At 35.8% G+C, this 16,682-nt stretch overlaps 1 protein-coding gene across 4 annotated transcripts in view; it reads right to left on the bottom strand.

The window, feature by feature from the left end:
• Window positions 1-16,682, bottom strand: part of LOC149827412 (chloroplastic group IIB intron splicing facilitator CRS2, chloroplastic-like) — a 34,382-nt gene that overhangs the window by 16,258 nt on the left and 1,442 nt on the right. For 3 of the 4 annotated variants that reach the window (XM_090020311.1, XM_090020310.1, XM_090020312.1), the window contains exons 3-6: window positions 16,563-16,647; window positions 16,321-16,397; window positions 1,630-1,680; window positions 1,463-1,536 (exon numbers count right to left, since the gene is read on the bottom strand). In XM_090020311.1, coding sequence (XP_089876437.1) covers window positions 1,463-1,536; window positions 1,630-1,680; window positions 16,321-16,397; window positions 16,563-16,647 — 287 coding nt within the window. The remainder of the gene's footprint in view (window positions 1-1,462; window positions 1,537-1,629; window positions 1,681-16,320; window positions 16,398-16,562; window positions 16,648-16,682) is intronic. The other variant, XM_090020313.1, reaches the window with a different exon arrangement.

Below are 16,682 nucleotides of genomic sequence, written 5' to 3'. Positions count from 1 at the left end.
AAAAGATAGAAGATGGGTGAGCACTGTGAATAAAGAGATAGAGGTAATGCATTACAATAAGATTGGAACCACCTCAATTTTGCATGCTACTACAGGTCTGGGCTTATATGGAATCCAAATTTTATGGGAAATTTTGGAAAACGACACTAGGAAGCTACAGAACTTCTATAATAATTATAGGTCCCCTTCTTAAGCATTGAAATAGTGGCTATTCTACTTTAAAGAAAAGGTACCCTAGTCCTTATCTTAGACAATTAGCGGATTTATGAGAGAAGAGGAAAATCAAATACACTCCTAATCCAAGAAGCCTCCAAAATGTAAGAATAGTACAAGTGACCATCTCTTGTTAATTATTGTGCTGTATAATAGAAATTGTAGCATCTTCACATCAAATATTGTGGTATTTGATCAAGTATCATCAAAGATTTGCACAGCTCTTTTCATGTCTATAGTTAAAAAACAAGGTACTTCAAAAGAGGTTAAGTATGATCTGATTTTTATTTAATTAAAACTTTCTGTTGTACTTTCCTTGCCAATGTGTATCAATATGCAAATTATTTATTTGCAATAGCTGGTTATATCTTTTCCTATGTCACAGGTATCCTCCAATTTACTCCCATGTTCTGTCCCCTTATATACTAATCTTCTACATCATACTAACATGACATTTAGGGCGCGTTTGCTTGTCACCGAAGAAGGTTCCACGGCAACACCTGGCATGGCACCTTCTTCCGTGGAAAACAAATCGGACCCCGCCCAACGCGTTCAGCATTGATTTTGGGCTCCCTTCCCTCGCGGAAAGGGAACCCGACGTTTGTGTTGCTGCTGTGGGCCCCGCGGAAATGCATTGATGGGCGTGCGTTTCTGCAGCACACAAACAGGCCCTTACCACGTCTATGGGGACACAACCGGACACACAATGACACGTCCTGACACATACAACCATTATTTTGTTATTTTCCAAAGTTTTTAAACAATTTTAATAAAATATCAATAAAAATGTACTTATTAAAATTTGAAAAAAAAAGTAATTGGTTAAAAAGTTTCAAAAAAAATCCCTGCCCCCTGTGTCCTAAAAATTATCAAATTCATGTTGAGCATTAGGTTGTACCCGTGTGTTTGTGACATAGCTAATCTTAATGGAAGAAAGACAAGAATAGTGTCTTCATGTCCTTTTAGCCTTTGTCCACGTAGACAAGATTTTTGTAAAATTAATATGATACCAAAAGACCAGGGTGGGTTTCACACTTTCATAAGTATACTTTAAACTGTTAACTGAAAAAATTTGCGAGTGCAAATTTCAGAAAATCTAATTTCTGTAGAGAATTATTACCAATAAAATGCAGTCTCCTTTTGGAAGCTTCCCACTACAGGTCAAATAATGTGGCTTATGAATGCTCATTACATCTCAGGTTGTCCTATACTGACATTGCTACAGTAATACAACTTAGTGATGACTCACCCATTATGATGTCCATATCCTCCTTTTGGCTGGAGCCTCATGATGCCATTTGGTAGACTCGTCTCATCATAAATCTAAACATTCAACAGAAACCAGTTTCCTCAATCTCATTTACACATGCATCAATACTTAGAAATCAGGAAGAAAAAACAAAACAGTAAATGTACCAGCAGGATATGGCGTATTGGTACTTGATAGTAAGCTGCAAGAGGTCCAACCTTCATTTAATAATCAAGAAAATAAGCTATTCAATGCAGTGATATGTTTGAGGCAAATATACCATCATTCTAAAATTAAAAATCAAACAGCTGAAATTATAAGACAAATAGAAGATGGAAATATGATGGACAAATAGACTAGGATTACAGTTCTATGGTTAATGAAAGATGAGACTGAAATCTGAAACAGTCCATGAATCAATTAAACTAAATTTGTTGTTAGGGTGTAATATGCCATGGACAGCTTGATATGCATGACTTGCCAAATGGCAGAATTGAAAGAAATACACCTTTTATTATGTCCCTAAGAAAATTTCAGCAGTGACCAAGACATTTGTGGGCTTGCACACTAATTATATTGAGATGGAAATGTCTCCAAGTTTGTTTATTAGAAGGTTAAGAATCAAGATAGTGATACATATTGGCTCAACTCATGATAGAGTTTAGGGGTGTCATCGGGTCAGGGTTGAACCGAACCCGACCCATACCAAACCCTATAGGATCAGGGTTTGGTGACAAAGAAGGTGGTCCAATTAGAAACCGGGTTGAAACCAAAGGGTCTGATTAGAATATGGAACCAGGAATGGTTTGTAAAATTTCATACCAGACCCAGATCCAGGCCCAGCTCTGATTAAGGCCCATGATTTTTCAATATAAAAAAAGATAAAAAATATTATTTTACCAGGCATGGATCACGTCTGGTTCATGTAATCCTTATAGGGCCTGGGTATGATTTTTCTTATGGCGGACCTGATCGGACTCAGGTCCGGACCCGATCAGACTCAGGTCCGGATCCGATACCCACACCTCAAAGTCAGATCCTGGTTTGGACTCACCTGGGTCAGAACCAGATCCGACCCACTGACACCCCTAATAGAGATTCCTTAATTTCTTTCCTGCAGCCACATGAGCTTAAAAGAATGGAATCTCAATCAAACAGAGGTGTGGCTCAGGGTTTTTCCTATTAAAGCAATGGGTGAACTTTCAGTTTATGTTGTCAGTGTCAGAACTCGGAAGACTCGGAACCATAACCAAGTTCTTGATTTTGAACCTGCAGGACATACTTTAATAGCAGAATGAATCAGGTATATATGTTCACAAGAGAAAGATACAGAATCGTATTCATTTCATGAACTCTATAGAGGAAATGGAGGAACCGGATAAAATATCTAACCAAAGCCCAAGGTTCCCATTTTTGTGGCATCATCAATAGGGCCAACTGAAGAGCATATGCTGCAAGCATGATTTCCTTTTCATATTTGTAAAAATCAGGAGAAATACAGAAACTTCCTCTTCTTTGTAGCCCTAATCCCGCTAATAGATGAAGTTACCATGTGACAACTTTTTATTAACATCCGTTACCTTGCAATCATTTTTCACAACTTACTAGGCTATACATGCATTTATTGAAAGAATCCCACATTATCATCTTATGGAAGAATCAAATGATTTTGTATACTGACAATCATCACAAAGATGCATGTCACTAGGACCAACAAATATATGATAAAAATATTTATAGATACATACAATACACAGCATATAAAGTGTGCAATACTATGTACAGCAGCAGTGGAAGCACCAGTATTGCTAAAGGTAAGCACCCACATTGCATGAACAAAAAGCACATCTATGAAAACCATCGATTTTGGTAACATGTCTAGGCCATTCAGTGATGGCTTTCACTTTTTGCTTCCGCCCTAGCCCAAGGGTAGGCACAATTAAGCCCAAAACAAACTCTAAGTTTTTTTTTTAATGGTTAGCACAATTTCTTTTCTCAAACATCTAAACTTGAGAGTAAAAATTTGTTTCTTCCTCACTCCAAATAAAAAACTTATCAAAGTAGAGACAATGATTTTTCCAGTAATAATCACGATTAGGGCTGGTAAACGAGCTGAACGAACCGAACAGGTGCTGTTCCAGCTCGGCTCATTTACAGCCATATAGTGTTCAGACTCAGCTCATGTGGCTTGTGTGAGCTGATCCGAGCTCAGCTCGTATAGGCCCGAGTCAAACAAGCCGAGTTCGAGATGGCTTGCCTTAATAAAAACAAAAAAAATTGAAAGGGTTCTTACCGAAAATGGAACTTTCAACCTGTTACATGCAAGTAAGTCCAAGGACCCAATTGAGATGACATGCCTTTAAAATTTTATAGTGCAATAAATTCTACATAACCTATCTAAACAAGCTTATATGAGCCGAGCCGAGACAAACAACCCTTGTTCGTGTTTGACTCAGCTATGTATAATGAACAAGCTCGTGTTCGGCTCGCCATCCAAACGAACCGAACATGAATGAGTTTGGGATGACCGGATGAGCTGAACCAACCCGAGCTACGCGTTGCTCGGTTCGTTTACCAGTCCTAATCACAATATCTAAGGTTTTATGAGCATAAAAAAGTTGGGTCACTCTCAACAACCCAAAAGCCAGAGCGAGTGATCTTTACAACCCACCATGCACTTTGAAAGAAAGCAGTCTTCTGCTCTTGATATCCATAAAACATTACAGAATACCCTTCTTTTGATGCAATTCATGTGACATAAAACAAACAGGGGCAGCAAATTTTGATGCAAATTTGGGCACAAAATGATTTTCAGAAACAATCTTAGAGGCTAAGAAGCTAATGACATATTTTAGACTATGATACCAACTGCTTCTGCTTGTAAAGGTTGAAATGAAGTGGATTGAATCTGATACACATGCAAGAACACACTTTCAATCAAGTAGAATACTTGATTGAATCAACGAAACCACCCACACAAGGGTCATAACAAATTGTTATTGCATAAAAGGCACTCAAAAGAGTAGTAGAGAATACATGGCCCATTGGGGCTATTTATAATACAATGGGGGAATAAGGAGCTGAACATGTGGCTGTTGGGGCAGCTCCAACAGTCATATGAGCTGCTCCTTTTGCATAAAAGACAAAAGGAAAAAAACAAAAAAAAACAGTGCTCCTTTTGCATAAAGACAAAAGGAAAAAAACAAAAAAAGTAAAAGTACAAAAGACAAAATAAAATGTCAGCCCATTAGGGACTGACACTTATTTGGTGAAAAGACCAAAATACCCCTAATGGGTATTTCGGTTTACATAGCTATATATATGTGTATTAACTATATCTTAACAAAAGTAAAGTTGTAAGATAGTCTGCAATGATGTCCTACTAAATTACTACTTTCATTGGGATATTATTGATGTTAATCAACATCTTTTTTAATGATTACTTCATAGAGTTGTATCAAGATGGTCAAGCAACTATTTGCTTCTGAAAACCCAGTCCCAGATACTATTGAGCAATTCTCCTTGGATTATTTTAGCATTCACATTTTAACATTTTATACTATCTCTAGCAAACCAGCTGAGGTTGTTAAAATACATTGTATATATATATATATATATATATCAAGGATATTTTGGTCATTTTATGTATTGTAATATATACAGACCAATAGGGATTGTACAGTCTTTTTTTGTTCTTTTATTTTTTATTTATTTTAATATGTAAATCGGTGTTGCCTGATTAGGAGCAGTCCAACGACTGTTGGACTGCCTCTCTTTTCTCCTTTTTGAACTACATATATTGCTCTATAAATAAAGCCTCTTGTAAATGTAGAGATATGCTTTTCTAAACATATTTATTGAGAATACAAAGATCATTATTTTTACATTGTGTTCTATTGAAGTTTGTGGTTTAGATATCTCTTTTATGAGATTGTAATCGGTCCATTAGAGACCATATTGTATTTGCGCACTTGTGCAACCCTTTGTTGGCAATGTGATTGTGCACATCTTGTTTATTTCATGGTATTAGTGTTAAATTATGTATATATAAATATATATATACATATACTTATATATATATACATTAGTATATATACGTATATATGTATATATACATAATTATATTTTCTTTTTCTGTTTTGTATAAACCAAAAACCCGATAGGGGTATTTTGGTAATTCCCAAATGTACCTTTTTATTTTTCACTTTTTTCTCTTTTTCCCTTTTTTCTTTTTTCTTTTTTATTTCTTCTTTTTGCTTTTTGGGATCATAAAGGGGCCCCACCCATCTAGTCGTTGGGGCCCCAACAGTCATATTTATGACCGCCGTTGGGGCTCCCAACGACTAGAAGGGAGCCCCCTTTATGGGTCTTCTTTAGTGCTTCCCTCCTCTATTTAAAGAGGAGGTTCCCCCTTGTAAATGTATGGGTTTTTACACCCTTCTCTTCCTTTCTTCAATAAATCCAACTTATGACTTTAAGTCATTTCCTATATTTGTGAGTTTTGTGTGTGCACATTTGGTGTTTGTGTTCTTGGCTCTTGTAGTCACTCTTAAGGAGTGACTTTTGCTCTATTGGTGCTTCCGCCTCTTTTCATTACATGGTATCAGAGCTCGGTTGGTGATTGAGCTTCTCTTTTGACATCTTGGAAAGCGTGCCTCTCAAAGTTTTGAAGAAAGGAAGTATATTTGGTGCCGATGAAACGTGACTCTAAAGTGGAGCTCTCTTTCAAGCTAAATGGGTCCAACTATCTCATGTGGGCCTCCGCTATGGAAAATCATCTAAGAGGTAAGAAACTTTGGGGTTTTGTTATGGGGACTACTCCCGAACCCTCTCTTGTTCTTACCAAAATTGAAAATGAAGTTGAAAAGGCTTTAGATGGCGATGAGCGCATCAAAGCCATTAATGAACATCAATCCAAAATCGAGGATTGGGAAAGCAACCATGCCAAAATCTTGGCATGGTTTATGAACAACGTAGATCTTAAAAATTGTGCCAATATTGCCAAGTTTAGAAGAGCCAATGAGGCTTGGTTTTTTCTTAAGGGTATGTATACCCAAAAGGATCTTGCTCGGCAATTCTTTTGCCAAGAAAAAATTCGTTCCACCAAACAAATGGATATGAGTGTCCGGGACTATTTTAGCTCTCTAACTCCTCTTTGGGATGAGCTTACCCTTCTTGAGCCCAAATGGGTTGCTCCACAAGACATTGAACTAAGAAGGGAACAAATTGAAAATGAGCACTTTTTTCAATTCCTTCATAGACTTCGCCCGGAATTTGAACAAGTGAGGGCATCTCTTCTCCATAGAAGCAAAGCCCTACCTATTGAAGATGCTCTTGCCGAGTTATGTCAAGAAGAAACTCGACTTGGCTTGAGCATTAGGAATGATGAAGTTTTGGCCGTTAATAGGCCCGGTTCTAATGTTAAAGCATATAGACCTCCCCACTTTAACAAAAATATCAATGGGCCTAGAAAGGGAATCATATGCCACTATTGTAATGAACCGGGACACATTAGACCGGTTTGTCCTAAGCTTAAAGGAAAGGTTGCCGCGGTTGGAGAAAATTCTCCAAAGAAGGAAGAAAGTACCAAAGAAGGAGATATCAAAGAAACTCTTAATCATATCTCCGAAGTTCTTCAACACCTTCTCAAGTCTTCTCCTTCAACATCCGGAGCCGCCATCGCCTACTCTTCATCACCTCCAGGTATGTGGATACTAGACTCTGGTGCTTCTTTCCATATGACATCTCATAAAAACTCCCTTTCCAATGTTTTTTCCGAACCTATGTCCTCCTATGTCTCAACGGCCGATGGAACGTCTTTAAAAATTGAAAGTATTGGAACACTTGACTTCAAAAATTCTCAAAATTTCTTTGTTCCTAAAGTAAGAGTTGTTCCAAAAATTAATTTAAATCTTTTTTCCGTTTCCCAAATCACCGACCATGGATGTCAAGTCTCTTTCTCACCTAAAGATTGCATCGTGCAGGATCTCCAGTCAGGGAAGCTGATTGGGCAAGGCCATAGAAGGGGTGATCTCTATTTTATGGACTTTTTGACGCTTCCATCTAAGTCATCTTGCAATCTTGTTAAAGATAAAAGTATTGGAATTTGGCATGAGAGACTTGGTCATCCAAATTTTGTAAAAATGTCTCTTTTCCCTTTTTTGAACAATACTTGTAAAGACAATCACATGACTTGTAAAGATTGCATTTTTGGGAAATCTAAAGCTATTCCGTTTCCTCAAAGAAGTTATTTTGCCACTCGGCCATTTGAACTTGTTCATTCCGATGTGTGGGGACCTCCCCTATTTTATCTAAAGGAGGCTTTTCGTATTATGTGGTATTTATTGATGACTTCACTAGATTTACATGGATATACTTCTTAAGTCGCAAATCTGAAGTCTTCTCGTTCTTTAAAGAATTTCATGCTATGGTTAAAAATCAATTTTTGGGAAATCTATCTATTCTTAGGTCCGATTCGGGAGGTGAATATATGTCTAATGATTTTCAAACTTACTTAAAAGAAAATGGAATTTGTCATCAACGTTCTTGTCCCAACACTCCGCAACAAAATGGTCTTGCGGAAAGAAAGCATAGGCACATAATAGAAACTACAAGAACATTATTAATTTCAAAAAATATCCCAAAATCCTTTTGGGCCGAAGCGGTTCTAACTTCAACATATCTCATCAATAGAATCCCTTCATCCTCTTTGAAAAATCTTTCTCCATTTGAAAAACTTTACAATATGTCTCCCGATTATAAAAGATTAAGAATTTTTGGATGTAAATGCTTTGTTTTAACTCGCAAAAATGATAAACTTTCTCCTAGAGCTATTGAATGTATTTTTTTGAGATATGGCGAAAAACAAAAAGGATATCGATGTTTTGACATCCTTAATAATAAACTTTATATCTCAAAAGATGTCACATTCCTCGAAGAAGAAAATGGTTTTTCGCATCAACCAAATGAAAATATTGACTATTCCTTTTTATTTGACTTGTTGCCTCAAGAAAACATCATAGATGATCATATTGATCTTAATGAACCTCTTGAAGATCTTGTTGAACACCCAAATAATGATCAAAACTTAGAAGAGAATGCTTCAAGACAAATACAAGTCTACTCTAGAAGGAATGAAAGAAATCCCCCATGTGCCCTTGAAAGATTTTCTCAAAATGAGTCGATAGAAGAAACCTCTCAAAGAAGATCAAATCGCATTCCTAAGATTCCAAATAGATTTGTTTCTTATGACTCTTTTTCCCCTAATTATCGAGCATGTCTTCTTGCTCTTCACTCATTTCATGAACCATCACATTACAATGATGCTAAACAATATGATCATTGGAATGAAGCTATGGAGCTTGAACTTAATGCCCTTAAAAAGGCACAAACTTGGGAAGTCATTGATCCTCCCAATGGCAAGAAACCCATTGGATGTAGATGGGTGTTTAAAGTAAAAACTAAGAGTGATGGTTCATTGGAAAGATATAAGGCTAGGTTGATAGCCAAAGATTATGCCCAAGAGTATGGGGTAGACTATGATGAAACTTTTGCCCCGATTGCTCGAATGACTAGTGTTCGAGCCCTTATTGCTATAGCTTCTGTCAAAAAATGGCCCATCTTTCAACTTGATGTTAAAAATGCTTTCTTGAATGATAATTTAAATGAAGAAGTTTATATGGAACCACCTCCAGGTATGAATTTAAATGGAAAAGTTTTAAAATTAAAAAAAGGCTTTATATGGACTTAAGCAAGCTCCTAAAGCTTGGTATGACAGGTTTAGTACTGTATTAATCAATTTAGGTTTTTCTTCTTGTTATACTGACACTGCTCTTTTTGTCAAAAGAACAGGTGACTCCATTATTATGCTTCTACTGTATGTTGATGATATGATCATCACTGGGAATGACAAAAAGGGAGTAAATGATGTTAAGTCTATATTAAAAGATACTTTTGATATGTCTGACCTTGGTTATTTGAGATATTTTTTAGGAATTGAAGTGGCCTATTCAGCACGAGGGTACATCTTATCTCAAATGAAGTTAGCTGCGGAAATTTGTACCAAGTCAGGAATATCTGATGAAAAGAAAGTGGAGACCCCTGAAGTTATCAATGCGAAACTAAGACTTGAAGATGGTGTTCCTCTTGAAGATCCAACCCCCTACCGCCAATTAATTGGATCCCTCACCTATCTATCCATCACACGTCCAGATATAGCTCATGCGGTTCATGCAGCGAGCCAATTTCAGCACGCTCCTACTACGGTTCATATGGCGGCCGTAATGAGAATTGTGCGATATATCAAAAATACCATCTCCAAGGGACTCTTTTTATCCTCTTCCTCATCTCTTGAATTAACTGCTTTTACTGATGCTGACTGGGGAGGAAATCCCAATGATCGGATCTCAATTACGGGTCTGCATTTTTTTAGGTGAATCTCTTATCTCGTGGAGATGCAAGAAGCAGCAGAAGGTCTCCTTATCATCTACTGAAGCTGAATATCGAGCTATGGCAATGACAACTATGGAGATTGTGTGGCTCATAAGTCTTCTTAGTGACATGGGCGTTAACATTTCCACTCCCACCAAGCTCTGTTGTGATAACAAGAGTGCGATATACATTGTCAGCAATCACACTTTTCATGAGCGGACCAAGCATATCGAAATGGATTGTCATTATATTCGAGACGAATATCTCAAAGAAACCATCACATTGCCATATGTCACTTCAGAGTATCAACTAGCTGACTTCTTCACCAAGGCGCTTCCAACTCCACGATTCATGTTTCTTCTTGGCAAACTTTCGGTCTTCTCCCCGTAAAGTTTGAGGGGGCGTGTTAAATTATGTATATATAAATATATATATATATACATATACTTATATATATATACATTAGTATATATAAGTATATATATGTATATATGTATATATACATAATTATATTTTCTTTTTCTGTTTTGTATAAACCAAAAACCCGATAGGGGTATTTTGGTAATTCTCAAATATACCTTTTTATTTTTCACTTTTTTCTCTTTTTCCCTTTTTTCTTTTTTCTTTTTTATTTCTTCTTTTTGCTTTTTGGGATCATAAAGGGGCCCCACCCATCTAGTCGTTGGGGCCCCAACAGTCATATTTATGACCGTTGGGGCTCCCAACGACTAGAAGGGAGCCCCCTTTATGGGTCCTCTTTAGTGCTTCCCTCCTCTATTTAAAGAGGAGGTTCCCCCTTGTAAATGTATGGGTTTTTACACCCTTCTCTTCCTTTCTTCAATAAATCCAACTTATGACTTTAAGTCATTTCCTATATTTGTGAGTTTTGTGTGTGCACATTTGGTGTTTGTGTTCTTGGCTCTTGTAGTCACTCTTAAGGAGTGACTTTTGCTCTATTGGTGCTTCCGCCTCTTTTCATTACAATTAGAGCCTTGGGCTCTTGTAGTGTTGAAAACCATCTTAGGTGTGATTTATTTGTGGTGGTGGTCTTCAAGCTTTTGCTCTTCCACTTCAAGTCATTCACTTCAATGTTAGCATGGGTGAAAGAGAATCTACATCCATCATCTCCTATAAGCTCAATGAAAACAACTACTTGACGTGGGCTAACGTAATGAAAAACCACATCAAAGGAAAAAAACTTTGAGGTTTTGTTAGTGGGACCACTAATGAACTCCAACTTAAGCTAACGAGAAGAAAAAAAATCAAATCAAAGCTCTTTCCGAAGAAGAAAATGGAGGATTGAGATGCTAATACAACAACAACAACAACAACAACTACGCCTTCATCCCAAAACAATTGGGGTCAGCGATATGAACCAAAAAAGAAATTCATTTTGGGTCTTCCACATGAATCCTTTTCCTCCAATCATTTCTATCCAATGCCATGTCCTTGGTGAGGTTCAAAGCATTCATATCCTTTCCTATCATCTCTATCCAAGTCTTCCTAGGCCTACCCCGACCTCTTTTAACCATAGAGTTCAAGATTGCCACCAACATCATCAAGTTTAAAAAGGCAAGTGACACATGGATCTTCTTAAAGAGCTCATTCATTCAAAAGGATATGGCTATACTATATTATCTCCAAGACAAGGTATGTACAACCAAGCAAGGGGATAAAAATATAAGAGATTTTTATGGTCTCTTATCACCTATTTGGGATGAATTGACTATATTAGAACCAAAATGGAAAGGTTCGGCAATTGAAATGAGAAAACAACAAGTTGAAAGAGAAAATCTCCTCTTTCTTATATCGTCTTCAACTGGAATTTGAGCAAGTTAGGTCATTTTTACTTCATAGGACTTTGACTCTTTCTATAAGTGAAGCACTCGCTCAAATATGTTAAGCTGAAACTAGACTTGGAATGCACAAGTCTAGTGATGAAGTGTTTGTCGTATCAAGACTCGGTAACTTTGTAAAAACTTATAAACCTCCGCATTTGAGAGAAAATTCAATAGAGGAAGATATAATGGAGGACAGAAGGGAGGAAAAATTACTTGTCACTATTGTAAATAATTGGGACACATAAGAACGGATTGTCCTAAACTTAAAAAGATGGCTGTTGTAAGTGAAGAACCTCAAGAATATCAAAAGAAGACAACTTCAATGATTTGACAAATGCCCAAATTGCGGAGGCCATTTTACAAATACTAAAAGTCGCTCCTACGTCCGGTGTTGTCGTCTCTTCTTCTCCTCCGAGTAAGTCCTCTTGGATTTTGGATTTGGGAGCGTCTTTTCACATGACTCATAATGAGTTCCTACTGTGCGATTGCACTAATTTATACTTTTCATGTCAACCATCGATGGTACTTCTTTAAAAGTTAAAAGTATAGGAAAATCTTGACAACGATTTAAAAAAGTTCTTTGTTCCAAATGTTAGGGTTATTTCAAAACTTGATTTAAACCTTTTTTAGGTTTCTCAAATTTCCGATTATGGGTGTAAAGTATTCTTCTTGTCTATGATTTGTTGAGTGCAGGATCTCCAGTCAGGAAAACTGATTGGGCTAGGTCATAGAAGAGGAGACCTTTACTATATGGATTCCTTATGTTTACCTAAAGATTCTTTTTGTAATCATATTCAAGAAATTAATTTATATTTTTGGCATAAAAGACTAGGACATCCAAGTGTATCCAAATTATCTCTTTTTTCTTTTTAAAAAAAAATTGTAAGGAAAAGGAATTTGTATATGAAGATTATATACTTGAAAAAATGCAAATGTTGCCTTTTGGATTTATAACTTCCTTGACTAATGAAAGTTTTGAGTTAGTGCATTCGGATGTATGGGGTCTCGCTCCCGTTTTGTCAAAAGATGGTTATTCATATTATGTTACATTTATAGATGATTTTAGTAGACACACTTGGATCTACTTCCTTAGGCTTAAATCCGAAGTTTTTCCGTGTTTTAAAAATTTTCACAATCTTGTTAAAAATCAATTTAAAACAAATATTAAGATTTTCTACTGCGACTTAGGGGGAGAGTTTCTTTCAAATGATTTTCAATCCTATCTAAAACCCAGGGTATTTTGCATTAAAAATCTTGTCCAAGGACCCCTCAACAAAATGAATTTTTGAAAGAAAACATTGTCATATTATTGAAACTGCTAGGACCCTACTTTTTTTTTGAAAGGCAAGCTGAGGTTAGGCAGACCTCTACCAGAACAACAGTCCGCCCATGTGGCAGAGGGATTCGATCTTAGGCCTTCAGCTTGGCACAGGACCCCGCTTACCACATGGGATACCACCTCGGTGGTATTAGGACCCTACTTATTTCAAAAGAAATCCTAAAGAAGTTTTGAGTCGAAGCCGCTCTCACCGCGGTTTACTTAATAAATAGAATGCCTTCTCAAACTTTAAAAAACAAAACTTGAGTTTTTGGATGTAAATGTTTTGTACTTCTTGAAAAATACAACAAACTCTCTCCTAAAGCTATTAAATGTGTCTTTCTTGGATATGTCAAAAATAAAAAAGGCTATCAATGCTATGATTTTAAACATGATAAACTTTAAGTATCTAGAAATGTAACATTTCTTGAAAAACCAAAGAAAAAATCCGAGTATCCTTTCTTGTTTGACTTATTGCCTAAATCCAACATTGAAATTGATAATGAAATTAGTGATAGTATTAAGACAAATGATGAACCAAGTGAAGAACCAACAGATACCATTATACAATACTCTAGACGAGATAATGGGGAGCATCCATGTGCTCTTGAAAAATATAGTCAATCAACAAATATAAAAGAATCTAGTGTTAGAAGATCTGAATGAATACCTAAACCTCCAAATAGGTTTGTCGCCTTTGAATCTTTTTTCCCAAACTATAGGGCATGTCTCCTAGCAATTCACTCATATCATGAGTCATCCAACTATAGAGAAGCCAAAGATATAAAAGAATAGGTAGAAGCTATGAAAACAGAATTAGATGCATTACATAAAGCCCATACTTGAAAAAATCAACATCTTCCTAAAGGAAAAAAGACAATAGGATGTAAATAGGTATTTAAGGTGAAAAGAAAGAGTGACAGATCCCTAGAAAGATATAAAGCTAGGTTAGTTGCGAAAGGATACTCCCAAGAATATGCTATAAATTATGAAGAAACCTTTGCCCTAGTAGCTCGCATGACCACAGTTAGGACTCTAGTTGCAGTAGCATCCATTAGGAATTGGTCTATATAGCAGTTAGATGTTAAGAATGTTTTTTAAAATGACAATTTAAATAAAGAAGTTTACATAGATCCTCCCCTGGTCTGACTATTGAAAACGATATGGTTCGTCTTCAAAAGACTTTATATGGGCTTAAACAAGCTCCTAAAACATGGTATAATCGATTTAGTGGAACTATCGTTACTTTTAGATTTAAGTCATGTTATACTGGCACTGCTCTTTTTATAAGATCTACAGGTACTTCGCTTACCATTTTGCTCTTATATGTTAATGATATGATCATTATTGGGAATAATCAGAAGGAAATTGAAAAAATTAAAATTATGCTTAAGAAATCTTTTGATATGACTGACCTCGATTTTTTGAGGTATTGAAGTAGCATATTTACCAAAGAGGATACATTTTGTCTCAATTAAAGTTTGTGGTTGATATTGTTGCATGTTCGAGAATCAGAAACAAAATATGTTGACATTCCTGAAATGATAAATGTCAAAATGAGAGTTGAAGACAGGGTTTTATTAGATAATTCAACTCTTTATAGGCAACTTATTGGATCACTAATGTACTTATCTATTATTAGACCAGAAATAGCACATGTGGTGGATACTGAAAGTCAGTTTCAGCATGCACCTATGTCAGTTCACATGAATGTCGTGTTAAGAATAATTTGATACATCAAAAAGACTATATCTAAAGGGCTATTCCTATCTTCTTCATCTTTAAATCTTATTACGTATATTGATTTTGACTGGGGAGGAGATCCCAATAACCGGCATTCAACTATGGGTTTTTGTGTGTTTATAGGTGATTCTCTCATTTCTTGAAGATACAAAAAGTAGCAAAAAGTGTCTTTATCTTCCACGAAAGCTGAATATAAGGTGATGGCTACAGCAACAACTGAGGTTGTGTGGATCAGATCGTTACTTTCAGATTTGGGTGTTGATGTTTCAGAACCTTCAAAGTTATGCTATGATAACAAAAGTGTCATATACATAACCAACAATTACACATTTAATGAAAGAAAAAAACATATCGAAATGGATTGTCACTATGTTCGAGAAGAATACTTGAAGAGGACGATTACTCTACCATATGTTCAGTCTGAATTTCAGATTGCGAACTTCTTCACCAAAGTTCTTCCTCTACCACATTTTATGTTTCTTCTTAACAAACTTTCGGTGATCTCACCGTAAGTTTGAGGGAGAGTGTTAAAATACATTGCACATATATATATACATGCATGTATATATACCTAATATACAATATTTTTTACATATACGTATATTAGGGATATGTTGGTTATTTTATTTATTGTAATATATCCGGTCCAATAGGGATTGTACAACCTTTTTTGTTATTTATTTATTTATTTTAGTATGTAAATCAGTGTTGACTAATTAGGCGGTCATAATTCTGACCGTTGGAGGCAATCCAATGACTTCCTTTTTTCCTTTTTGAACTACATGTATTGCTCTATAAATAAATGTAGAGATCTGTTTTTCTAAGCATACTTGTTGAGAATACAAAGAATATTATTTTTTCATTGTGTTCCATTAAAGTTTGTGGTTTAGATATCTCTTTTATGAGATTGTAATCGGTCCATTAGAGACCATATTATATTTGTGCACTTGTGTAGCCCTTTGTTGGCGTTGCGATTGTGCAGATCGTGTTTCATTTCAGTTTGCATATAACAGCATAAATAGCAAAAGATTCCCTAGTAGTTTATGATCAAATGAAGCAAAGAACATCCCAAAGCTAGATGTTGATGATGCAGTTTTACCCATTATAGACCATTCATGATGCACCTCTTAAAAAGAACATAAATGCCAATTTGACAAAGGTGATATTTACCACATTCTGTGAAAAGACCTCATGCTGTCGAAAGTAACCAACTTGTCATCATACACCAAGACCATGTTATTAAGTTATAAAGTAGTTTCATCTAAATCCAAAAGAATTCATGACAAGAGATATTCAAGGAAATTAATGGCAGATAACTTCCTTGATAGAAAATTTGAGAGAAGTCTGCAGCGGCAACAAGCATGCTAAGATTGGTGGGAATAATTAATAAAGTAATCAATGATTTAATAAAATGATCTCTCCAAAATCATTAATAAAATTTAACGGCAATCATTAAAAGAAGTGGCATGAAAGGAAATTCAAAATGACTGTGTAGAAAGCCAAAGCACAAGATCAGGAAAACTAACAGATTCTCCACTAAAATTCATGTATGTTTGAGGTTTTGCTAGTAGAACTGGAACCTCCCCAATGGAACCTGCACCAACTATGCAACCAAATAAGACATATAAACTTAAGAAATATCAAAACCAGTGAATTTTCCACTAAGAACTAAATTTTCGTTTCTAAAAAGGAAACAACTAAGGCACTAGGAACAAATGACTGAAAGATAACCCTATGATATGTTATTTACAAAAATATAAAATAGTACCTATGCCTATCAGGGCTTTTGATTGTATGGTATTCAATATAATTCCTTCCTCTTGAGAAATACGATCAATCATTTCATACCCAACCTAGTTTAAAAATATCATCACAAAATTGTTAACTT

This window comes from Nuphar pumila, chromosome 10 (genome assembly GCF_984573655.1).
Source record: "Nuphar pumila chromosome 10, dmNupPumi1.hap1.1, whole genome shotgun sequence".
NCBI lineage: Eukaryota > Viridiplantae > Streptophyta > Magnoliopsida > Nymphaeales > Nymphaeaceae > Nuphar > Nuphar pumila.
The sequence above is the reverse complement of the archived record's forward strand: the minus strand, read 5'-3'. Positions and strand labels throughout refer to the sequence as shown.